This window comes from Pan paniscus, chromosome X (assembly GCF_029289425.2).
Source record: "Pan paniscus chromosome X, NHGRI_mPanPan1-v2.0_pri, whole genome shotgun sequence".
Taxonomy (NCBI): Eukaryota; Metazoa; Chordata; class Mammalia; order Primates; family Hominidae; genus Pan; species Pan paniscus.
Genome location: NC_073272.2, coordinates 124,098,799 through 124,126,148, shown reverse-complemented (window position 1 = coordinate 124,126,148; position 27,350 = coordinate 124,098,799). Strand labels below are relative to the sequence as shown.

Sequence of the window (27,350 nt, the reverse complement as noted above, 5' to 3'; positions counted from 1 at the left end):
TTAAAAATGTCTGACTTTGGACCTACTGAATCAGAATTGTATTTTAAAAAACTGCCTTCTTGTACGCATTAAAGTTTGAGAATCTCTACTGCAGTATCTTCCTTAGCATTGTCTCTCATATCTTCTCCTTCTTTCCATTCACACGAAATTATTTTTCACTGAGATATAGTTTTTCTATATGAGCTGTTTGGGCATACCCTAAATTTAGATCTTCATGTCATTTCACTTGAATCACCCATAATTCCTATGTCATTCTTGTGTCCGTCTGCTCTAATTCGTCCCACCTCTGCCTCAAGATTAGCCTTTCTAATGTACCCAAACCTCTTCCCTCTTCTGAAAAACCTTTAATGGCTTTCTATCCTTTATTAAATAAACCCTTTTGACTGGTCCTCTAGGCCCTAGACAACATGATTTCCTTCTTCCCTCCAGCCCTAACTGCAACTGCTCCTCTCTATAGACACATACCCTACACCTTAGCTTTACAGTTTCTTTCCTCTTTTTAGTTCAAGCCATCCTTTCCATGTGCGCCACTCTTCCCAATAACTCTTTTGAAATCCTTGTCCTCCTCTAAGGCTCATCTTCAGTGCCACTTCCCATAGTAACTTTTTCTCATTCATCCATTTGTTCTATGAATACATATGTATCATCTATGTTCTTTGCCTACAGTTGCCTACATTGTTCTAGGTACTGGGAATAAACCAATGAATAAAACAGCCACAGTGCTTGTCCTCACAGAGCTTACTTTCTATTGAGGGAAAATAGACAATAAACAATAAATAAGTAAAATATGTAGTATGTTAGATGGTGATAAGTGCTAAGGAGAAATACAAGAAGATAAAGAGGATAGAGATAGCTAGACATGAGGAGTATCCTCCAACCAAATAACTTTCCCTCTTTCAAATACACAGAGCGCTTATTTTTCTTTACAGTGAGGTTATATGTGCTTGTCCTATTTTCCCTGCTCTTTTCAATGCTCCTTAAGAGCAACAACTGCCTCTTAGTCATCTTTGTATCTCTTGCAGCTACCAAGACAGCACTCAGTAAATAATGGTTAAAAGGAGTGAAATTGATTGAAATAAATGCAATAGGGTTTGAAGAGAAGAGAGAGACTGACATAGTGGGTGGTTTGGGAAGGCTCCTTAGATGATATTTAATTTGGGCAAGGTCTTGAAAGACAGATGGGGTGGGGAGGAAGAAAAAGCTGAGTAAGTTATTTTGATATATCTGTTCTTGAAAAGCTAAAAACCATTGCTTTATAAATTAAGATTAACATGGTGTGTAATTTTCTCTACCTTTAAAACTAGTGTTTCAGAAGGGACGGGCGATAGACACTGGAGAAGTTGACATTGGTGCACAGGTCATGCAGACCATTCCACCTGGTTTATTCTGGCGTTTCCAGATTACTATCCACCATCCAATATATCTGAAGTTCAATATTTCTTTAGCCAAGGACTCTCTGCTGGGAATTTATGGCAGAAGAAACATTCCACCTACACATACTCAGGTATTTGATATTATAGGTATTTTCTTAAACCCTTTTCAAGGGTGATGGGTTGAACAGTTCAGGGTTTGTGACTTATGAAATATGTGGTTGTCAAAGGTAAGGACAGAAAAATATTTGTCATGAATAAATATCCAGAATAATTACACTGAAACTAATGAAAAAAATGACATGGAGAAATAAGGAATAACATTTAGCAGAGCAGATTCAGAAAAGAAAGTTTAAGACAAACCCTTTAAACTTGACTTCTGCTTCCTGGAACCGGCTATTCATGAGCTTCCCAGACCTCTCATCTTGCTTAGCTTTACTGCCCACAGTCCCTTCACTGATTTCATACATTTGTGTCCCCTTTTCCCAATGAAGGAACGCATATTAATCAGAAATTAGTGAGAAATTAGTCAAAAAGTTAGGTTTTGTCTTACAGGTAGAAATTTTTCTTTACTGTTGTTAATAACTTAAATGTGTAAAACTTCTATGATTTTTATAGCCCTTCCATAAACTTTAAACATCTCATTTCTCTTATTTTCTTCTCCTTATTTTTTCCCCACATGAACCCATTTCGAGCACTACTTCATCTAAGAAGCAGAAAAAGTAATCAAACACTGGGGCTTGTTTTTTCCCCAACAGATATGACTGTAGTTAAAACCTTACCTTCAGTTAGTCAAGAGATCATGTTAAACAAAGAAACAAACTAAAAAACAACCTTACCTTCTGGGCCAGAATAGAAAGGGAATTAGAATGCATTCAAATGTGATTCAAAAAATAAATGTTCAAGGAAACATGTGCCAGGTCCTTGTCAACTGATTAGAAAAAATGGAGAGGAGGGGCCTTTTGAATATGTAAATATGTCACCCACAAACGTAGTAAATTATGATGAATGTTCTCAAATTTTTGACTGTTCATTTATTTATTTTAAAGACTATACAACTGTTTTTAATTTGTAGAGAAGGTCACAGTAACATTTATGAGCGGAAGGTGCATTTTCAAGTATCTTCTATCAGATGCTTTAGTAAAATGTCAGGATTCTCCTGCATAATACTAAACAAGATTTCTTTCTGTTTTTTATTTATTCATTTTTAAACAATTATTTTGAATACTCTCAAACTGAAAGGTTTATAATATTTATAATTACAGTGAGGGTTTCTTCATAATTAATAATATGTTTTTGAGTTTAAATATGCTCTTTAAAAAACTTTTAAAAATTTTTATAAAATTTGTTGCCCAGGCTGGTCTCAAACCCTTGGGCTCAAGTGATCTTCCTGTCCTCGCCTCCCAAAGTGTTGGGATTACAGGCATGAGCCACCGTGCCTGGCCAAGTCTAAATATACTTAAAAATTGATAACCTCCTCTTCCAATTTGCTCAACTTCAAAGCAAAGAAGTATGAAATAGGGCAGTTGAAGTTAGGGATGTTTATCAGTCTAGAAGAAAAAGTAGTGGCTCATCTTCATGTTTGTATTTGTTCCAGTTTGATTTTGTAAAACTAATGGATGGCAAACAGCTGGTCAAGCAGGACTCCAAGGGCTCTGATGATACACAGCACTCCCCTCGGAACCTGATCTTAACTTCGCTTCAGGAGACAGGTTTCATAGAGTATATGGATCAAGGACCTTGGTATCTGGCATTTTACAATGATGGAAAAAAGATGGAGCAAGTATTCGTGTTAACTACAGCAATTGGTAAGCTGCTTTGCCTAATATGTTGAATTGACAGTTCAACCCTAGAAAGACACAATCAGTGATGACAGTGTCCTGGGGGTTATTTAAGCTTATTGCTCACTTTGAGTTGAAGTCATTATTGAGGAAAGGTTACTATGATAAAAGTTTATATTGTTGTTATCATTGATGTTGTTTAAATGCTGATTAAGATTTTTTTTAATGCTACTTTATTTGTTGCTCTGCTAGGACACTTGCCATACATCTTTTTATGTGCTCTCAACAGGAATAATTACCTTAGTAATATTATTACCAAGGCTACGTAGATGAACAATTTCAGTGAAAAAGGGAATAAGCAAGTTAATTTAAGTTCTGTTATTTTTAAAAAGCAATGAATACCTTTTTCAAATAGAAAAAACTAGTATCAGTACAGTTCTTCTTTAGAACAACTGGTTGTAGAAGCATTAGGGCTTTAAAATACAACATAAGATTATTTACAGAAGAATATTAAGGATAATAACTTGAGACATTCAAAGCCCTTTCTTATAGAATATTTTAGTTTGAAATTCATCACAATGTCTCTTTCAGTGTGCTCAGGGCCTTTTAAAACATGTTCTTTTTAATGCGATGCCTGCCTATACTCATTCACTTTCACCCTAATTAGTTTCAGACATCTCACTCTTTTGTCATTTTAGGATAAATAGTCCTCGTGACCCTTTGTGTGAATAAAGCTGAGCTCCTTAGCAATTTTAGAGTCCTGAAAATAAACAACTCATAGACACAGTATCGTATTGTGTGAATTTTCCTAAAACACATGTCTTTTAAAAGACCAGAAAATATTTTACAGCTGTCAGTTTTCAATACAATCCTCACCACTTTATCCTTTTGTTAACCTGTTCAGCCATATGTTTAGGAAGATGTGTTGACTGTTAATAGATATACCATCTGCTCTTTTTAACAATTATGTTCTATTTTTACTTGATGCTGAAGACTTTGAGTCAATAGAAAATGGTATTTCAGCCGTAAGATTATCAAAACTTTCTTCTAAAGTAATCAGAAAGTCAATACAATGGAAATGATGATGTTTCCCCTAGAGAAAAACTCCACTGATCTTATATCTTCAAAAGACAAAATATTTGTTTGTTAAAATAGAAAATAAATTTTTAAGTCATGTCACTGTTTTGCTATTGACAGGCTCAGTGGGGCAGGTTCAATGGATGAATATTTCATGGCATTTTTCTATGGAGGCTTAATATTAATTATGTGCATGTCGAGGAGTTATAAAAGGTTGAGTTTCTCCTAAAAATTAGATAAATTAGAAGAAATAAAATATTTGTGAAGACTTTCTGTCTTCCTGTTATTCTTACTCTTAAGCTCAAGTTAAAACACTAACCGATCTATTAACCTTCCAAAAATCAATAGACCCAGAAACATGCTTAGAGGTTTTTTCCTGTCCCTTACTTCCTCTCCCAAAGAACCTAAACTTTGAGATACAATTCATATCATCCACATATCAAGCTGTCAGTTTCATATACAACAACATATTTGCTCTTTGCTTAATGCAAGTCAGTCTCTTTACTTTTCTCTTGTCTTTTTAAAATTAGAAGCAACAGAAACGTTTCTGCTACCATTCCACTTAAAGAAAACTCAAGTAAATTTTCCCAAAATCAAAAGGCTTGTAAGTCATTCACCCTAAATTCTCCTCTTTCTTTTTTTTTTTTTTTTTGAGACAGTTTCTCTCCATCGCCCAGGCTGGAGTGCAATGGCACGATCTCGGCTCACTGCAACCTTCGCCTCCTGGGTTCAAGCGATTTTCCTGCCTCAGCCTTCAGAGTAGCTGGGATTACAGGCGCCTGCCACCACTCCCAGCCAATTTTTGTATTATTAGTAGAGACGGGGTTTCACCATGTTGGCCAGGCTGCTCTCAAACTCCTGACCTCAGATGATCCACCTGCCTCAGCCTCCCAAATTGCTGGGATTACAGGCGTGAGCCACCATGCCTGACCTCCTCATTTTATTTTTGTTTTTGAAGTTTATCTTAATCAGAGTAAAAAGAAGCCAATATACTTGATTAAACAAAGTCAGATTTGTATGAATTTGTTCTAAATGCTGCTCATTTATCTATTTCATGATAATGTTAGAATCAGTTGATTGATCTCAACTATATTTGGTCTGCTACTAACAAGGATGAAGACAATTAATAACTAACATTTACTAAATGACTAATATAGGTCAAACACTGGCCTAAGTTATTATATATTATTTTCCAGTAGTATAGGCAGCATTGTCAGTATCCCTTAATCTCAGGCAACTTGCTCTGTAGCAGGATAATAGATAGCATTTATGGAATGCCACTCTGCCCCAAGCACTGTACTAGACGCTTTACACTCAGTTATCTTGTTTGATTCTCATCACAACCCAGATAGCTCAGGAATAGTGATACATATATTACAAATAACTGAATGGAGGCTTGAAAAGATTAAATAATTTGGCAAGGTCTCACAGACAGCAAGTGGCAAAATTGAAATTTGAGAACCAGTATGTCTGATTCCAAATTCCATACCCTTTAGACTATACTCATTCTATAAGAGTATTCATTACATTTAGTTTCTCCCATGAGAATAACTACCAGAAACAAAACCTATCATCAGCGAAGATGCAAATATCAAGGGGCTTTTGACTGTAGCATAAGAACAGGGTTTAAACATAGAACTTCAAAATTATTCTCACCTCTAAGAAACCGGACTCTAGGAAGTAATTCTGAAGTAAGATTTAAAAGATAGAAGTCAAAGATTACTGGAGGCCAACATAAATAGAAAAACACATTTTTTTTCATGGCTAGTTGTTTATGTGTTCCTGCTGCAGCCATCTTCCTCCTGGAGTCCCTCGGCTGTTCCAATGTCTCTTTGATACCCAGTGGAAGTGGCAGCTTCAAAGCCTATATTGCCTTCTCTTCTCATTTGCATTGCTGGGGTTAAGCTTTGTAAAGCCCTTTGAGCTCAGGGACAGTTCTTAAATAAGTCAATAAGATGTACGGATTTTTATTTATTTTGATAGCAAGCTTTATTAAACATTTTTTCCAGAAGAGCTACATTCCCACAAGGCTGCTTCCATAAAGTTTCCAATAGGATCTGGTATGAAATTAAATTCAACTATATTTATTTTTGAAAGCTTCCTTATGGCCTTCTACTAACCATCCAGCACGGGGGAAATTCAAATGTAGATTTAAGAAGTGGCACTACTGCTTGGTACAAGGAAGCTAGATAAGTAGAAAACAGATAAATAATTGTTCCATCTCTGAATGATAAAAAGTCTCTTTATGCCTTTTCATAACTACTTGTCAAGTAAATTAGTGATTTTCTGATGATAACTAGTGTTTTAATGAGTTAAAAATAGTTGGCTCTTTGCTGAATGCTACATTTCAGTCAGCCCAGGTGTGGTTAAGTGAATGTCAGGTGTTATTTGCTTATCCAGTTGAGTTTTCTAACACTGTGATGAGGGACCAGACTGGCATAAACCCGCAAAAGGCATGTGTTCACATAGTGGTTAGACAAATAATATCTTCAATTGATAATAGGGTGGCTATCCAGCCACTGGATTCATTCTCAGCTTTTAAGAATCACCCAAATGGACTAGATACCTCTTTCTTTTTCTTGTTTTTATTCTTCTCAAGGCAAAAATGCAACATTTAGAACAAAGTTCTCTAACTATGGAAGGTTACTATTTAAAGCATTGGTTCTCAATGTTCTCATGTGGTGATTGTCAGAATGTAGATGACTGGGCTGCATTCCTCTGAAGCAGGTTTGGTAGATCTAGAGCTGAAACACAGGCATCTCCATTTTAAGTGCCCCAGGTGATCTACTCATACAAGTAATCCACAGGCCACAATTGTAGAAATGCTATTTCTCGACCCTCATTATAAATTCTCACTCTTATTGTTCAGTGGAAGATATCAGGACCACCTCCTAGAATCTCTCCTTCTAATCAGAAATAGCTTATCCAAGTGAAACTTGGTGAAGCAGGTAATTTAGATTGAAAAGGGAAAAAATGGTACACAAGAAAAGTGTGAGTTTAATAGGCCAGAACACTAAACTCAGAGTCCAAGAATGCTGAGTATGAGAAATTTATAGAAAGGTGTAATGAGGAGACGATAACACACACACACACACACACACACACACACACACACACACACACCACAAAAAAAAAACCCCTGCGAGAATAAAGCATAGGTACCATAATAGTTCAGACTTAGAATTTGATCATTATTGTGCTCAAACACAATTTTAAAATACAAACATTTTTTCACCTCATTGTCAGAGAGACCGACATTTGTATAATATTATAGATTTTCAGAGAAGTTACCGTAAGTCTTATAAAAGTTCTGTTGCACGGTACATATTTATGTCACCAGAACTACCTATCGGTACCTTCAAAGCCATCTCAATTCATCTGAAATCTATTCTTCTCTAAGAATGGATTGAAAGGAAATTAGTGGCAGAAAACGGATAAGCATTTACAGTTCAGAAAGCATTTCTCAACAAAATACTTAGGTTCTAATGCTTTTAGTGGTGGTGAATTTAATATGAACACTTACTTTAAAAGCCTTCCATTGTCACTTATTAATGAAAATGAAATACTGAATATCATATTTAAGCTGTCAAGATAGTAGATTAAATAAGTTGCTAGAGAAGAAACTTTATTTGCTAAAACCTAAATTTGAAAAATAAACAGTAGACTTAGTCATCTGTGTTACATTTTAAAGCCTGTTTTGCTTTTGAGAAATGCCCTGTAATCCTGGTACATTTTTTAGCTTTATCATGAATGTCTCTTAAGAATACAGTTGAACTAGAACATTTATGTGCTTTAGAGATAATGATGTTTTTTGGTTCCACTCTTGATTGGCCAATTCAGCAAACCCAGGGCCCTTTTTATAATTTTGTACTGCATGTGACATCTTACAGATGTCTTTGTATGTGATTTTGAGCAGTAAGTGCTCCACAAACAGCAAAGGGCAAAATTGTCATAGGTCCAGAGTTCCTGCAACTTAAAAAAAAAATAAAGACTCTACAGCCTGGAGATTCGTTCATTTTTTTTTTTATCTTTTTCTCTGTATTACTAGAAATAATGGATGACTGTTCAACCAATTGCAATGGAAATGGAGAGTGTATCTCTGGCCATTGTCATTGTTTCCCAGGATTCCTTGGACCTGACTGTGCTAGAGGTAATGTTGCTCTGTTATTCTGATTGGTTTAGGAAAATAGATGTGATTTCATAACCCAGAATTAGTAGTAATAGTCATAGTAAGTAACATTAGTAGTGGTGACAGCAACAGCAGCAGTGTTCCCTATGGCTGCTGCCAAAAGCTGAGCACTTACTATGCCAGGCACTGTTCTAAACACTTTGTGTTCCATCTTTTAATTCCAACTTCCTACAATAGCCCTATGAGATAGGTCTGCTATTATCCAATTTTTATGGGCAAAGAAACAATGCCAGAGAGTTTAAGTGACTTAACCAGGGTTACCTAACAGCTGGGATTTGTACATAGGTTGTCTGACCAGTCACTATGTGATGCTTGTATTTCCTTCACAAACTAATTCATAATGAGCTGACTTTAAAAGTGAACTAAGTTGATAACTGCTTGTACACACCAATGTATGTGGAAGGGGTGGGTTATCACCAAATGAGTAAGGAGCCTACAAAGTAACGACTGGAAAGTCAGAAGTCAAACTTAGCAAACTTCACTCTTCCTGGACTTGCCCATAGTTTAATTTTTGAAAAGCTTTAGGTAAATCACATCATGTTTTCCCGTAGACTTACAGTTATTATTTTAGAGATGTTTTCTGCTCATTTTCACTGTATTCTTAAAGTTCCCAGTCTGCTAATATTTTAATATCAGGTTTCTCAGGCACTTGGTTTCTTTCTATTAAATTCCATTCAGTAGAGAATTCTAAAACACTTGCTAGGTTCCCAGCACCATGATAGATCTTGAGGAGGTGGGGGTTGAGTGTGGAGGTGATGGTTGGTACTAAAAAATCAATAAGACAAAAAATACAGGCCTTGTCCTCAAAAAGTGCATAGTTTTAATAAGGAGACTAACAATGACAAAGCAGAATTAGCATTCTAATAAAGGTCTGCACAATGTGTTATAGGAACAGACATCTGTCCAATAGAAATCTATTTAATTACACAACTTTTTAAAGATAATATTTGATAACATTAATAACTTCATTTATTGCTTTTTAAATTTTCAGATTTTGCTTCCTAAAAGTAAACACATATCTCCCTGAGGAAGAAAAATATAAGAAAGAAAAATCCTAGCTTAAAATAATAACAATAACAGTTTAAGAGTAGGGTGAGATCAAATGCAAGTACTTGAAATAATTTCTCCACTCAGGATATTTTAAATTTACCTTTATTTCACTCCCATAAGAGGAAAATTCTGTTTGTAATCATGAACATGTGCCTATTTAATAAAGGGTAAGACAGAAATAGTACAATTTTTTGCCTGAAATACGAAAATCAATAGAGAATTGCTCTTTGGAGACTTTGAAAGCATTATGAGAACATTACAAGTTCATTTGCCAACCTTCAGATTCCTGCCCTGTGCTGTGTGGTGGGAATGGAGAATACGAGAAAGGACACTGTGTCTGCCGGCATGGCTGGAAGGGGCCAGAGTGTGACGTTCCGGAAGAACAATGCATTGATCCAACATGCTTTGGCCACGGCACCTGCATCATGGGAGTCTGCATCTGTGTGCCAGGATACAAAGGAGAAATATGCGAGGAAGGTCAGAATCCCATTTTAATCTATTGCTTCAGGCTTTTCTCTCACTCAGTTGTCCAAGGTGTCATTCTGTTCTCCTAGTAGAGATGCAAGTGGCCTTTGCAAACAATAAATGCTCAGCATCTTAGTACATGCAGCGGAGGGTTTGGGTCAGCGGAGCTCTTGTCTCTTCTGACAGATTCTAATGTTATACATGAGGCTGTATCTGTGACACTTTCAGAGCAATAATGAAAAATAGTATTGTACATCCCTAATTTCTCTCACTATTTTCTAGGTTGAGAATGTCCATATTGATGATTTTAGGTGTTAACTCATATGATTTCATTATTACAGAATGCGTTATGCTACATCTCACTTTAAAGCACATAATAAAAATAATAATATATGCACGTTTGCAGCCATTTTGCAAATGTTTTCTTTGGGAGTGTTTTGTAATTACCATTACTATTATTGCTTTATATTATTTATTTTTACATACCTCATGCTGAAACTTGACCTCCATGCCTAAGGAAGCAGGCTTACTACTAATGAGTTTCAAAGCCATGCCTTTATATTAAATTCACCCCAAAGGAGTCTTTATCCCCCCAAAATTTTGAAATGGCAAGTTTTATCATTTAAAGAGACGCACTGGAAAATAAGTTTACTAGTAATCAGACGTTTTTCATGCTACATTCCTCAAACAAGACTGATTTCAGAAATAATATTAAACCATTACCATGGGAGATGGTCTCATCATAACTGTTGTTCGGGAAAGAGGCTGCTGGAAATGCACAATAATTGCTTTTTAAAGATGTCTCATTAAGACTATTACACAGCATTCTAACGGGTTTAATCTCATTCCACTCCATGAACAAGCAAGACTTTAGCTTTTCACCTCCCATTAGCAATAGTAGAATTTTGGTGTGACGATTATATCTGCCATATATATATATATATATGTATATGTATATATAAATTTATATATATATGTCTATATATATATGCCATATATATAAATTTATATATATGGCATATATATGGCATATATATGTATATATCTGCCATATACATATATATATGCCATTTATATTATATATACATATATATATATATGCCATTTATATTATATATAAATGGCATTTGGCCTAGACAAGGCACTGGAGTTTCTGAGTTACTTTCAGAAAGTGTTTTTATGGTGATCCAGCTGAAATAATTATATTTAAGTTGCAAATTCATATGCTATATAGACCCACACAGTGTTAGTAAAAAAATACTATCACATCTACAAATTACCATGAAAAACATGTAATCTAATTAATTTAGACCCCTCTAATTTAAATTTTGTAAGCAGTTTAGAAAAGAGTTCACTTAAATTTGTCTTCTCCAGGGTCACTAAGAATATCTGTAGAATAACCAAGATATTAAGGAATAATGCTCAGTACATTTAATGGTATAAATTTTTCCAACGCAATAGAAAAAAAGATGTTTTAAGTCAAACTTTGCAGCAGGAGCCCACAGGCTGAACCAGGCCTCTGAATGGGTTTTGTTTGGCTCACACTGTGTTGCTGCTGTTGCTGTTGTTTAATGTGACTTATTTGCCAAAATTTAAAAATAGGGAACTGCCACATGAGAATTCCTATTTCTGGCTTCTTTAAACACTAGAAAATCTGGTGACCCTGGGCCCACATTGCTACGTGGTGGCAATCAACTGGAGCCAAGTAGCAGCAGTTCTTTTTAAAAGGGCACTTACTTTCAGTTTGCTCCCAACACACCCTTTTTTTCTTCCATATGGCCCATTTCCTTCCTGTATGCCACCTGCCTGGCCCCTTTAGCCATATGATTTTGTGCTTCTAAATTAAATATGACATGAATGATTTAAATATGACTTCCATGAATACATTGAAGCAGGCTTCTTAATAAAATAGGCTATATTAAGTTAAATATTACTTTATTAAAATTATTATTCTTTAATATAACAAAATGGCCTTCTTCTGAAAACAGATTCTATACTTTGGACTTTCCCTCTCTCTTCAAATCATGAATCAAATTAGATGTACCTTCTGGTATTTATTTGCTTATTAGCTCAGATAATAAATTATTGTGCTAATGACTCCAAGATCTTGGGCTAATTATAGTGGCAATAACACCAATTATAATAGTGCTTAGTTAGACTTACTCTGTTCCACAGACCCAAGCCACACCCTAAAACTAGGCAGTCTTGGAAATGCAGGCGGGTTGTCACAGTCTATTTGCATTGCTGGAAAAGTAATTCAAATCATACGTCCTCATTACGATTAGTTATTTTAGTCCCATTTTATTTGTATGGAAAGACTAGAAATTTGGAAATCAACCTTTCTATTTTCCATGGAATGGTTACTAGTTAAAATCACAAAACAATTTTTCCCCCAGGCAAGCATAAGAACCTACCTCTAAAACAGTATACACATTTGTTAGAATGTATACAAAAATTTCCAGACTCACAGACTCAGAGACAAATGGAATTGGATCTGTGATATTCTAAGACCCTGAAAACTATGTCACCGTGTTCTCATAGAAGGAGAAGCCATGAAGAAATGAATTTTTAAATTAAGTTTAAAATATTACATTTTCAGTACTTTTAAGGAATAAATGAGAGATTATAATAAATTGATGTAAATTTTATTATTTCATGCAACAGCATTCACCTCACCCAATACCTTGAATAATCCAAATTTCAAAAATTTATATAAACTCCTCTAGACATATCAAGTAAAAGTCTTCTCTGGGAGCTATTGCTTCCATTTTCAGAAAGGATAAGGAATGACTTAGCAAAAACTCTTGGGCTTTTTTGCGAAGCTGAGCAATTCCTGTTGAAGGCCCACAGTACTCCACCCACTTATTTGTGTGGGGGTACTGCACACTGTTCACAGTTTCACACAGCACATGTGTGGTTTCCTTTTCCTTCTAAATTTAGATTGCAACCATTGTGATACCCCACCATGTTTTGAAGTGTTAATAATATGGTTTGGACAGAGTGTTTGCATGAGTCATTTTATTGCCTAATTAAAGCAGCATTGATGATATAAACTAGGAAATCAATGTAATCTCCGTTTCATCATGCTAAGGTATGTTGGCCATACCTGTTCACTATTAATCACCCCTCCCCACCACTTTTTTGTGCCTTCAGAGGACTGCCTAGACCCAATGTGTTCCAACCATGGTATCTGTGTAAAAGGAGAATGTCACTGTTCTACTGGCTGGGGAGGAGTTAACTGTGAAACACCACTTCCTGTATGTCAAGAGCAGTGCTCAGGACACGGAACTTTTCTTCTGGACGCTGGAGTATGCAGCTGTGATCCCAAGTGGACAGGATCTGACTGCTCAACAGGTGTAGTGGAGTTAATTTCCTTCTCCTTCCTCTACTCTTAAATTCTAACTGTTCCTTCCTTAAGGCAGTGTTTCTTAAAATATGATCTGTACACCTTTGTGAGTCCTAAGAGGTTTCCAGGTATGTCCTAGGTTAGTATTTTACTGCATTTTTATTTATAACACGCTGTTACCTATTTTTTTCATCTTGTTTTTCCTTGTAGGTCTGTGCTTGAATTTCTGTCTTCATTTTGTATTCTCCTACAGTTATTTAATACATTCCCAAGTCTCCTACTGTCAGTTCTATGCAGATTATTTCAAATTATATCTCTCCCAAACTCAAATAATCTGGCATTTCCAACCATCTGCGAAATATTTCTACTGGGTGTCCCATCACTTAAAAGCACAACTTAGCCCAGGAACTCTATCCCATTTTACATATTGCTATATTGCCACTCAATTGCTATTCCTACAACATTGCTTTCCTTTTTTCATTCCCTACTCTAGCATCTTCTATAGTTTCCCATTATCTGTAGATAAACTTCAAGTGTCCTAGTCTGTGATCAAAAGCCTACCACAAACTATTCCAAAAATCTTTCTCCAGCCTATCTTCTATTTTTGCTTCCTGCATAAATCGTTCCTTTGCCAAAGTAATCTATGTGCTCTCCTTACCCTTAATGAACCATATTTTTATGCTTTTCTCCATGCCTTTTCCTCCTCATGAGATGCTATTGTAGTTCCACCTAGTGAAATCCAACCCGTCCATCAAGACTAACTATAATTTTAGCCATTCCATAAACTGTTTCCTGATCACATCAACAGGGATCCCCTAATTTTTTTTTTTTTTTTTTTGGAGATGGATTCTCGCTCTGTCGCCCAGGCTGGAGTGCAGTGGCGCAATCTCGGCTCACTGCAACCTCCGCCTCCCCGGTTCAAGTGATTCTCCTGCCTCAGCCTCCCGAGTAGCTGGGACTACAGGCGCATGACACCACGACCGGCTAATTTTTTTGTATTTTTAGTAGAGATGGGGTTTCACCGTGTTAGCCAGGATGGTCTCGATCTCCTGACCTCGTGATCCGCCTGCCTTGGCCTCCCAAAGTGGCAGGATTAAAGGCATGAGCCACTGCACCAGCCAGGATCCCCTGAAATCTTACCATGCACATTGCTAAAGAGCACAGAAAACATTGTGATGTAAATATGTGTGCACATGGCTTGTCTTTTCGCCTGAATTATAAGCTCTAAAAATAACAAGTCATTCTTTATACCATTTCTTCAAACCATGTACTCATTAAATAAGTATAATTAATAAGTGGTAACTCTTAGAAAGCCTCTGCCTATGAATTTTGTTAAAGATGTAAAATGACGTGGTAAGCAGGAAAGATTGAAGCAGTGTGGGACTTTTTGTACCACTGGATTAGCTCATGAGCTGAAAAGTCTGTGCCTACACCATAAGGAAAGAGGAGAATTTCTCTGTTAAAAGGCTTAATTTTAGTGTAATAATTCACTGCAATTCTAACAATACTTCACTGAAATTTTGTTGCCTCACATAGACGTAATACAGGAAAGAGGAATACATTTTACAATTTCAGAAAATGATCAAAATGCTAAAGGTAATCTAATAATAACTAAAATGAAAATCTTAAAAACCATATATATCTATATCCTTAGGCATAGGATATAGATATGTATATCTCTATATACATATAGAGGTTATATGTATATATAACCTCCATAACCTTTATGTCTAACAAATATACATGTGCCTGCTAAGTGCTTGGCATGGTACTTGATGCTAGGGTTATAGTAGTGAACACGGTGGATGTGGTCCTTGCACACATGGATCCTACAGTTTAGTCAGAGAGACATTGAACAAGTTAGAAAAAGGTTACAAAGGGAAAGTTTCTGGGTATTATGAGACTGTACAATAGGGACCTAACTTGATTATTAATTTACTTACTAAATGTTACTGAATACTTTCCATCCTTCCATGTTTCAGATACACTATCATGGCTTAGAGCTTTAAGTTAAAAATGATAATATTAATGTTATTATTATTGTAGCAAACACATAATAATTATTATGTATTAGTCACTATTGTAAGCATTGTACATATATTAACTCACTGATAACAACTCTGTAAGTATGATAATCATGCTTACTTTACAGATGAGGAAACCAAGGCACTGAGAGGTGAAATAACTTGCCCAGAGACAATCATATAATCATATAGCTTCTGGCTTCACAGTTCATACATTTCACCACTATACTGCACTGTCCTCTAAAATTTATTATCTAACTCACCACGTATAAAAATGTATCATTGTTGGACCATGTCCAGGGCCCTGTGTCACAGAGCACAAAGGAGGGAGCAGTAGACTATTTTTGTGAGAGGAAGCCTTACAGTCAGGTAAGGTTTTGTAGAAGTCTTAACATTTGAATTAACACCAGAATGATGATTGCATGTTTATCACATGGACAAGAGAGGAACGAACATTTCAGGCAGAAGGAGCAGTTTAAACAAAGAAATAGAGCTAAGAATCTAAATGACACATTTGGGGACTTGCAAGCCATTGGGTATAGCTATAGCCTAGGAGTGCAGAAGGAGATAAAACTGGTGAGATGAGCAGGGGCCAGAAAATAGGGAGTTTTATTTACACACTATGCTGAGGAATTTGCATTTCTTCTTGTTGCAATAGGAAAGCATTGAGTGATTTAAAACAAACCACCTTTGAGATAGACTGTTGAGAAGACCAATTGTAGCTGAATGATATAAGGAACTAAGAGACATGTGCAATGTGATTATTGGAGTAGTCAAGGAGCATGATGGTGAGAAGGGCCTGAATTGAAGCTGTAGTTGTGAGAATGGTGAGGTGGAAACAGACTAGAGAGGAATGACCACGGTAGATGTAGAGAAAAGAGACAGGGTAACTGCTTTGGATGACTAGGCAAAAGTAAGTGCCGCCAACTGAGAGAGAAAAGACATAGGCCGAAAAGTAGGTTTGGGGCAGAGGGGCCAGCTATGGTGAGCTCAGTTGTGGACATGCTGTGTTGTAGGCATCTGCAGAAGATCCCGCTTGCATATGGCCAGCGAGGGGTTGATAGTCAAGAACGAAATTAGAGAAGAATCCTGAGCTAGAGACAAATATTTGGAACATAGTTGGGACCACAGGAATGCAAGCTACTGTCCAGGGAGAGTGTGGAAAATGAGAATGAAGAAAATCAGAACCCTAGAGAACACCAACATTAATGTCTTTACTATGGTAGGGTGCTTTACAGTTAGTCAAAAGCTTGCCTCTTTATATATGATTTAATAAATACATATTGATCAAACAGTGATTCTGAATCATATAATTGCTCCCTCAGATCACTCACGTCCTTTATGTGCCCTTCCTGATGCCTCAGAATTAGATAAAATTCCTGGTAATGTACTACTCTCCAGTTGCATAAATTCAAATATTTGTATTTCCATTGAGTTAACATTAAATTCAATGTACTGAGAGTTTCTCTTTCCCTGCCCATTCCTACTCCCTAACACACAAAGACATGCACTAGTCCTGTTGGCCAAGAAGAAAATCACAGAATGGGAGGAAAAGGGTAATTATGAACATGCCTGTATGTTGCCCCCTCCTTCTCTCTCTTCCAGATGAAGTACCCTAAACCCTACCCCACTCCTTTCTCACCCCGAACAACCCTTACCCACCAAAACAAATGAAATGATGAGGGGAAAAAATGATAGCCCTATAGAATATTAGATCTGGAAAAAAGTGTAGGTATCTGATTCAATATTCATTAAATGTTCCTCTTCCATCCATCTCAGCATCCCTATGGATTTTAATGCACTGAGGCACAGAGAAGTTAAGCAGTTTGCCTCACAGTGTGAGAACTACTGCACTAGTCAAAACCTCCTCATTTACTTGTTTATTTGCCTAACATTTCTTGAGCCTGAGCCCCTATTATGTCTCCGACAGCATGTGAGGCAATAGTATACAAAGAAGGATGAAACATCTATAGTTGGGGAGGCAAATGTGAATAAAGGTGAAAATACCTTGCACTAAATGCTAAAAGATAGAGAGAGAGATACAATGTGCAAAGAGTCTTTAATATTTACTGATGGTTGAGGAAGTGATCACAAAAGACCACAGATCATGAAGGTCTCTGTATGCCATGCCTAGGAGCTTGGACTTGACCCTGAGGACAATAGGAAAGCCATTTAAGGTGTTTAAAGAGGGTAGTGTCATGACCATGCTTGCATTTTAGCAAAGTCATTCGGTAAATGACTTGGAGATTACCATTACCATTACCATTCGGTAAATGGTTTGGAGAATATAGTCAAAAAAATGATGCAAACTTGATATAAGGGAATTTAAGTGTAGATGGAAAGGAAAGGACAGATATGAGAGGGGTTAGAAAATAGCACTTGGGGCCAGGCGCGGTGGCTCACACCTGTAATCCCAGCACTTTGAGAGGCCAAGGCAGGTGCATCACGAGGTCAAGAAATCGAGACCAGCCTGGCCAACATGGTGAAACCCCGTCTCTACTAAAAACACAAAAATTAGCCAGGCATGGTGGCGTGCGCCCATAGTCCCATCTACTCGGGAGGCTGAAGCAGGAGAATCACTTGAACCCGGGAGGCGGAGGTTGCAGTGAGCTGAGATCGTGCCACTGCACTCCAGCCTGGGCAACAAGAGCGAAACTCCGTCTCAAAAAAAAAAAAAAAAAAAAAAGAGAAGAAAGAAAGAAAAGAAAAGAAAAAAGAAAATAGCACTTGGTGACTATGTGGGTATAAGGGGAGACAGGGATTTCACTGACTCCATGATTTCTATATTGGGAGACTATATGAATGGTAACACTACTAACCAAGATGTGAAATATTCATCTATTAAACAAATTTTCATTGAATATCTTCTTTGTGCCATCTGCTACACTTTTGGGATATATCAGTGAAGAAAACAAAGATTCCTGCACTAACGGAGCTTGCAGTCTGTCAGGGAGAAACAGATGGTAAAAAATGAACAAGAAATATATGAGTTTTTGAAACATGAAGAAACTGAGAACCAGAAAGGTTAAATAATTGGTCCAAGGTCATAGACCCGGCTAATTGCAAACCTGCCAGAAGAAACCAGGTCTGCTGATTTTATGTAATGTCTAGCATTCTTTTCAGCCCTCAGGCCCTACTCCTGCCAAAGGAAGAAGGAAAAGTTAGACAAGGAGACAGAACTCAGGTGAATAGATTAGTTTGCTGAAAAGGAGATAAAGGACATCAAATACCAAGTACATAAATGACACATTTTTGTACAGAGGTCTGGACCAAAGCCACATTCATCCATTCTGGACCACAAAGAAAAAAGATCACTAGAATCATCTCTTGTTCACAGAAGCAAAAGGGTGGATAGGTATGACCCAAAACTCAGCAGCCTCTCAGGCAAAAGGCTTCCTAATAAAACTAGCAGATTGGAAAATAAGGGAAGGAAATGCCTTCCAAATCTCCAGTGTCATGGTAGGAATAGTCCTTCTGTGATTTTTAAGCTCCATAAAGGTTGTTCCCACAGAGCATATTTAACCATCGAGATGATCTCACTGTGCAGACTTTTAATTGAGTGTGCTCAGTACAGGAAGCAATTTAACATCTGATTCTTATAATGGATCATGTCATTTCAAAGGTGGATATGCTCTTTGCCATTGATCATTTTCTTCCACTAAGCACATGAAGCTTAGCTGTTAGCATGTTAACTGTGCTGCTCTGATACCAGGGGGACTATAGTGAATGGTTTACTGATTATTTTCAGACTGTATTTCTAGGTACATTGAGTATTGTTAACAGCTCTAAAATGATATTTGATATAGGCTTCTTTAACCTGATGACCTCACGACACTTCACAAAGGTTAACTCATTCTTTAAAAATACCTGAAGAGGAATACAATAGAAGCTTGTTATAATATGCTTTAGATTTGGATATACCACAGGTCAAATCATGCTCCCTTAAAACATAACTCCTTATCATGAAATCTCAGTAATACATTTAGCCTATTCTAAGGGTATTGGCCCTAGCCTCTGAGATCAGCATTGCACAATGTATCTGCTATATTCCTTTTGTAAAATCTGACTTGTCCTGGTCACATAGTCTTTGAAAGAGAGCATAAAAGCAGTTTAGAACTTTGTACTACTCTCTTCTTGATGAAACCTCCTTTGAACCACTCCCTCTATCATTACTTGCAAATAACTGACAGCAAAATTTATAAGTGGTAAGCATTTAATAGAGAGGCCAACTCTTGTCCTTTCTCTGCTACAATCCTCTCTGATTATGCTGTATCTTAGAAGTGGGTTAATCAGCTGGAGAGATGTGAAGCATTAGGCCTTGAGGTTCTTTTCAACATACTATTTGCTATTCAGCAGAAATCATATAAGGTATTATCATGATGTGCCCCTTCTAAGGAAGGTTAGTTCCTTAACATGTCAGAAGGCTTTGTTATAAGGATATTTCTTTTTACACTATCCTATGACATGTGTCCACCTTGTCCATCAGAAAGATATCAGTATATGTGTGGGTGTGCATGTATTCACACACAGTGACCGTGAATAACTTAATTTCTTTTAGTCTTAGCCACCTCATTTGTGAAATAGTGGAAGATTAGCAAAATGGCCCATGAGGTCTTTTCCAACACTGAGATCTATGATTCTTAATACTGTATATTGAACTATTGACACTGATTATGAATGGTTCATACATTTAGTTCATAAACTCTCTTGAGTTTATTAATTGTAAATAGCTTTGTTTTCATTATGAGGACATCCACATTTTGATATATAGACTATGTTATTTGATGATTTCCCTTTATGTATGGAGATACACATACACACACACATAAACATGTGTATGCGTGTATATCTTCATTATAACAATGTCTCATTACGTTTTGAAGTGTTCCCTAATGGATGATGATATGCATCTACTAATAAAACAGATAATTAGAGGAGGAGGTTGTAAGAGGTTTATATAATTGTTGTTGCTGAGGAAACTTTCCTTGATTATACAAGTACCATATGCTTTAAAAACATTATTAGTTCTCCCGTTTATTGAAAGTGCCAATAATCAAAAGATTTTTCACATGACTCTACGTGTCTAGCACATGTAATGCATCACTTTACTGCAATTTCTAGGAATTTATTAGGTCTTATGAAATGATTCATGTGTACACAGTGTTTTTTTTCCTTTACACATAACAGTTACAGCAGGCTCATACGTGCCATCTGTTAAAGAATCTTTGTTCAAAATGTAATGCACACACCATGAGGATAACTACGCAGCTATTCATCATGCCACTGAAGGGAAAAGCCCACTCACATATAAGGTATCTAGAATTTAGCATCTTCAGTAGACAAAGAGACAGTTAATGTCACCATATTAGGAACCTAGGATTGCAGGTACATTCTTCTCTGCAGCTTTGGACACACACCTGGGTTTCTTAGAAATAGTAACTGAGTTCTCAGAAAAAAAAAAGTTTCTATTAGTTAGCAATAATGTTAATATTATCATAATGCTACAAATTCCCTGGACTTAAAGTTCATTTCTGCAGATCATATGGGGCAAGAAAAAAGTTGAAATATAGGTAGTCACAGAAATATGATAGGAGGATTTATAGTGCTTTTTAGTGGATAAAAGACAAAAAGCTTATGCCTAATTCATATGCAGGCTTCATTATTTTCATCTTGATATTCAAAGTATGACAATCTGTGCTCACATTTATTTTAAAATAATTCTTTTTCTACTCAGTAAAAAAATAAAAGATAAACATTAAGGTGACTCTGATTTGATTGGTTAAATAAAACAAGCATCTGCATAAAACATGGTAGCTATTTCATTAACATTACAGTGAGATTAAAACATTAACTCTAGATTATTGAAGTAAATGAAATTCATTGGTGGCACTAGAAATACAATTCAAAAGCATCCTTAAGACAATTCCAAGTCAAATTAAGTGTGTAAGACTGAATCTACAGGAATATCTTTGGGAGGTAGATATGAAATGGAAAAAAAATCACACTATTATAGTGGTATCGTAGCCATACATCCGACTCAGAGATGATTTGTCACCCCAGGCCTTTTTTGGCCCAAATGAAAGTAGAAATTGAACCACAAAATAGTCTCAGATCCAAAAATTCTTTATCTTTATACAAAAGTTCATTTAATGGCCATAAGATTTTATAATTATATATATATATAGTAATTTAAGATTGTAAGGCAATTTAAAGCACATCAAATATCAAATGTTTTCAAAAGACATCTTTTACATTTTTGTTCTGAGACAATAAAACCACACGTTATACCATTATTAGCAGGCAACAATGCAATATATAGTGAAACTTTTGACAATTTGACAAGTTTGAAGTAAAAGGTAAGTTTGCAGCTGCCTCTCTATAAGTCTGAGCTAACTCTACTAACTGTTCCAAGCCATTAAAGCTTTAAAACTATTTTTCAAACCAGAGACATATATTTAAATAAGATGGCAATTGTGAAGCAAGAAAATGTAAGTAAACCTGAGTGCATGTTTATTTACATCAAGTACAGTACAGTAAGAATCCATTTGGACAGACCAATGGAAATGTCAAAAGAAAACAGGTAAATCTTGTGTTTCATTATTCCCCTTCCTTCAACTCTTATTCTGAATTCTAGATTCACTGGCTATTTGTCATTTTTCTGAATTCATTTTTAGCTATATGAAGTGACAATAGATCCCAAAAGGAAGTATTTACAAGGTGTGTCTGTCCCTGTATATGAGAGATCCTATGGAGAAAGTGTCTACCACTACAGCTTGCCCTGCTGCCATGGAAATTCTCTGACAGGGGAGGATAAAGTAGAAAGGCTCTGTGGTGGAGATGGCTGAGAGAGGTTGAAGGAAGCCATAATTCAACTGTGTAAAAATTAGTGGCCATGGGGAAGGATCAGAATAAATTATCCCAATCCTGTGTTCCAAAATCAGGTGATTGGAGATATAGAAGAGTACGCCATATGCTTACCCCAAATAAGCTGAATGATACTATTCCTGTAATAAAAATATCCTGCATTTATCTGATTGTTTTATTTTTTTCTCCAAATACATACCAGTGTTTTTTTTATTTCATCATTATGGCCATGATCCAGGGTCATTATTAGAGTTTGGATTGCATATTGAGCTTTGATGATACAAAATACCTACAGGACTGTTCCAGAGATTTGATTTACATATATATTTCCCTGAATCATTAGAGAGAAGGAGAAGAGGGATGGGAAGGACATAAATTATTTCTTCAGTAAAGAGTGAGGACAATAAATTTTCACTTAGAAACTTGTTAAGGTCAGGCTCATAGAGACTCTGAATGGGTAGTCGAGTCTGCTATAAAGAACTTGACTTGTACCCCAGCTACCAAATTTCCAGTAGCCTAGCAAAAATGTTTCTATTAGTCTCATAACACCCACACAGTATGAGTAGGGTAAGTAATAGTTTCTTCATATTAGAGTTGAATGAACTCCTTTACTTTGAGAGGCAGGGCAAGTTACTTTATTGTGTATGCTTCAGAATTGAGGCCACTGGTAGAATTCACACCCCAATATCCTTTCTTAAAGATCAGTATGGGCCGGGCGTGGTGGCTCATGCCTGTAACCCTAGCACTTTGGGAGGCCAAGGCGGGCAGATCATGAGGTCAGGAGTTTGAGACCAGCCTGACCAACATGGTGAAACCCTGTCTCTACTGAAAATACAAAAATTAGCTGAGTGTGGTGGCATGCTCCTATAATCCCAGCTACTCGGGAAGCTGAGGCAGGAGAATTGCTTGAACCCGGGAGGCAGAGGTTGCAGTGAGCCGAGATTGCGCCACTGTACTCCAGCCTGGGTGACAGAGCAAGACTGTCAAAAAAAAAAAAAAATCTGTATGGATTTTTTTTTTTTTTTTTTTTGAGACAGAGTCTCATACTGTCGCCCAGGCTGGAGTGCAATGGCTTGATCTCGGCTCACTGCAACCTTCGCCCGTGATTCTCCTGCCTCAGCCTCCCAAGTAGCTGGGATTACAGGCACATGCCACCACACCTGGCTAATTTTTTTTGTATTTTTAGTAGAGATGGGGTTTCACTATGTTGGCCAGACTGGTCTCGAACTCCTGACCTTGTGATCCGGCTGCCTCAGCCTCCCGAAGTGCTGGGATTACAGGCACGAGCCACTGCATCCAGCCAGATTCATTATTTTTATCCTACTTCAGACTTGCTGAGCTTCTTGAATATAAGAACCCATGTCTCACATAAATTATAGAAAAATTTCAGTCCTTATTTCTTTGAATCTTGATTTTCCTCCTTTTGGTATCCTTTTGGAAGTTCCCTTAGACTGTCCATTCCATTCTAGCCTCCATGTCCTTTACTCCTTTTTCTTACTTACTATCTTTGTTTCCCTTTGTTATCTTATAAGCAATTTCTCCGTATTTATCTTCTAGCTCACTAAATCTCTCTTTAGCTATGCTTGTTGTAATGTTTAACCCTTTTATTAATTTTTCATTTCAATGATTACTTTTTGTTTCTAAAATATTTACTTAGTTTTTTAAAAAAATATGCCTCATTATTTTGGGTAATTTTTTGCGTCTTAATTGTGTTTTTGGTTACATGAAACATGGTTATTTTATATACAGTATCTGATAAATACAGCATATGAAGTCTTTGTGGATGTGGGTCTATGGTTTGTTACTTCTTTGAACTCTTGGATATTAATTGCATTCTTGTTTTTGGCTTTTTTAAATTGTGAGCTCAAACAGGTTGGAAATCTCTCTAAGTCCTGTATGAAGAAAGTGTTCTTCTGGTGAGGATTTACATTTGTTTCTGTCAGAAACCTGCCTACGCTACAAATCAGCGTAAACTTTAAAATATCATGTTGCAATTCTTTAGGCCAAATAAAGAGTACAAATACGAACGCTAAACCCACATGAAACCTGGCTAGTGGCCATGAGGTCTCAGAGGAGGCTTGATATTTAACATCCTCATAGACCCAAGACTAAGACAGATCATTTTCTTCTACTCTGTCTCTGCAACACACATTTTCTTCCAGATTGGATATATATCCCAATATATATCCCTAAACTTGCACAGGCCCAAGGTAGCTAAAAACTTTTGCTCACTCTGGACCCTCATGAAATCTCTGGGTCACTCAAATCAGCAGATGACCCATGTCCTGGCACAGCTCTGACTTTCCATATAATCTCGGGCACTTGAACCACTATGGGTCCCAATTTACACATCTGCAAACTATTTGTAACCTAAATTCACATTTCAATTCATTTTTAGTGATTAGCATTTTTACTCTAAGTGGATAAAACAACTTAAGTTCCAGTAAAATTAAGAATGTAGTCTACTAAGGTATGGGTAACAATATTAGATCCAGTTCCACAAAACTAGAAGAGCTTATTCCATGCTAGCAAAGAATGTTCTAAGAAATATTGCTCAAAAGACATTTCAGGAACCATAGCAGTTAAAGTCAGTGAGGTTAATAGTGGAGTCAAGAATAAGTAGTTTCAACAATCAAAACAAGCTTCCCACACTTCTCTGCTAGGTTCATTCATTTTTTTTCTTTTTTACCAAGAAAGATATTGAAGGTTCATTCGTTTTTTAAATTGAATTCTGCATATCAAGCAATGAAAGTTAAGGCACTCTAAATATGATTGCCTACTTTCTTTTCCAACAGTCTTCTGTTTGTTCATTTCTTTTTTTGACAGACTTGTCATAATCATAGAATATTGACAATAGATGAGATTTTAGATGTCACCTAGTTCTGCCCTTTCCTTTTATAGATGAGGAAACTGAGTTCCAGAAAGGTCAAATGACTTATGGACAGTCATATAGCTCATTAGGCACGTAGTTAGTATGAAAAACAGGTATTGTGATTTCTGGTTTAGATCTTTTATCCAATATACCATTCAGAGAGCCTTCTATAAATTTAACAGATTCTACCCATTGTCAACAGTTCCACTGAATCTCTAGAAAGTTGGCAATGAGCATATATGGGGAAGGATCCTGGGACCTTTTTCTTGACTATCAGAATGTTATAAAAGTTGTCAGAGATTCAGCATGGAAAAATTCAGACAGAAATGAACTCAAATCCCAGGCCTGTTTCCAAGTTATTGTATTACCTTGAGTAAGTTGCTTGGATTCTCTGAGCCTCTCCTGTAAAATAGGGAAATAATTAATATTTTGTAATATAGTTGTAGGGGTTAAATGAGATAACATATGTGCAACACATAGCATGATGCTTTTCCCATAGTGGGCACTAAATTATAATGATAGATTGTAGCTATTGTTGGCATTGTATGTCAATTCTCAATGTAAAGACACATTTCAAAGACAAATCTTTTGTAAGTAGAAGATAAATTAGTAGATGATAAATCTCAAGGAAATTCATCTTTAAACACTGTAAAGCTGAATTAATTTGAAGGAGTATGAAAATTCTTTCTACTCCAAAGTCTTTATGTTCTTTTGTCACTATCCAAATGGTATTGTTTCCTGTGTTTGCAGAATACAGATATATGTTTTACTGGAAAGTCAGTTAACAAGTAGCTATTCTGCCTCTTCACTACCTTTACTTTGAGCCATGCTATTTATTATAAAATCACATTCAAGGAAAATTTACATTCCTGATGTGTCAACTAAGATTATAGTTCAGTGATTGGAAGTACCTCCCCAAGGGGAAAAAAAGAGATAAACAAGATAGAAGTATTATTTTATTTTAGGCAAAAGAAATCTAGAGGCAGGCAGTCCAGGGCTTGTATGGTGACTTCAGAAAGAAAGCTTCTTCCAGCTCACCACTGTACTATTTCTAGGATGGAGCCCTTACCCTTATAGTACACAGTGGGAGCCAGTGCTCTAGCTATTACATCCTCACTATAGGCGAAATGAAGAAATGACGAGGCAAAGGGACTTCTCTACTTTCTTTTAAGAAGACCTCACTGAAGCTACTGCCAGAAACATTCACTTACATTTTATTGATCGATAACTTAGTCATGTGAAAACACCTAGCTGTAAAGGAAGTGAGAAATGTAATCTTTATTTAAGGAAGTCATGTGCATAGCTAAGTAATGTCTAATTGTACCGTAGCTTTCTAACTCCCTCTTAACCAACACAAGAGGGAAAAATGATCAATTATGTAATTCACAGTGTCCTCAAGATAGACAAACTCATAGCTCAATTAAAATAAAACTTTTCTTTTCATTGAAACCAATGAGACACTTCTCCTTTAGCTGCTCTTCAAGACTTGTATGGAAGATTAATTAAAATATCTCCTTATTAATTTTTATATTGATTACATTATGAAATGATATTTTGGATAGATTGGGCTAAATAAAATATATTATTTAAATTAATTTTAATAATTTTTACTAAATAATTTTGTTTTACTTTTTAATGTGGCTACTAGAAAACTTTAAATAATATATGTGGCTTGCACTTAAGGCTCACATTATATTTCTATTGGGCAGCAGTGCTTTAGCATATGGCAGTATCAAGTTTAGCCTGGAAAATATAACTGCATACATATTCCAAATTAAACTGATTCTATTCCAACGCCAAGGTAACTAAGCAAGTTAACTTGTAGTATGAAATTATTGACAAAGTGGATTAAATATGGAGAAGGTCTACCAAAAATGATTATTTGAGTCTTAATGTAACTGACTAACAATCCTTTTTGGCAATAATAAGACAGCAAGGGTAACCATTTTAAATCTACTTCCAGTTTATGACAATAAAATCGTATCCAGGAAATATAAAAGAATAAATATATTTATATTTCCTAAGACAGGAGGAACATCAAGTTGTTAATACTCAGAGCTCTACACAAGATGATAAAGAATACAAATATGAAATGACAGTGGAATAATTAAATACCTAACGATAACCTGTTTCTTATATAGAATATAGGCTGGGGAAACTCAGGCTTTCAGTTTCTCAAGAAGGAAGCCAGCATATGCTTTAGATAAAATGTCTAATAAAGTAATAGGTTTGTAACTTGGAGAGAGTAGAATTTTAATGTCATAAAATGAGTTAGACACACTCTGGGTCCAGCCAGCCAGAAGACCTATGGA

General features: G+C 36.2%; 1 protein-coding gene across 1 annotated transcript in view; it reads left to right on the top strand.

The window, feature by feature from the left end:
* The window catches only part of TENM1 (teneurin transmembrane protein 1), a 334,457-nt gene that overhangs the window by 58,890 nt on the left and 248,217 nt on the right, over nucleotides 1-27,350 (top strand). Inside the window, exons 3-7 of the mRNA XM_034950131.4 lie at nucleotides 1,305-1,504; nucleotides 2,968-3,178; nucleotides 8,277-8,378; nucleotides 9,750-9,944; nucleotides 13,086-13,286. Of these exons, the coding sequence (XP_034806022.2) occupies nucleotides 1,305-1,504; nucleotides 2,968-3,178; nucleotides 8,277-8,378; nucleotides 9,750-9,944; nucleotides 13,086-13,286 (909 nt within the window). The remainder of the gene's footprint in view (nucleotides 1-1,304; nucleotides 1,505-2,967; nucleotides 3,179-8,276; nucleotides 8,379-9,749; nucleotides 9,945-13,085; nucleotides 13,287-27,350) is intronic.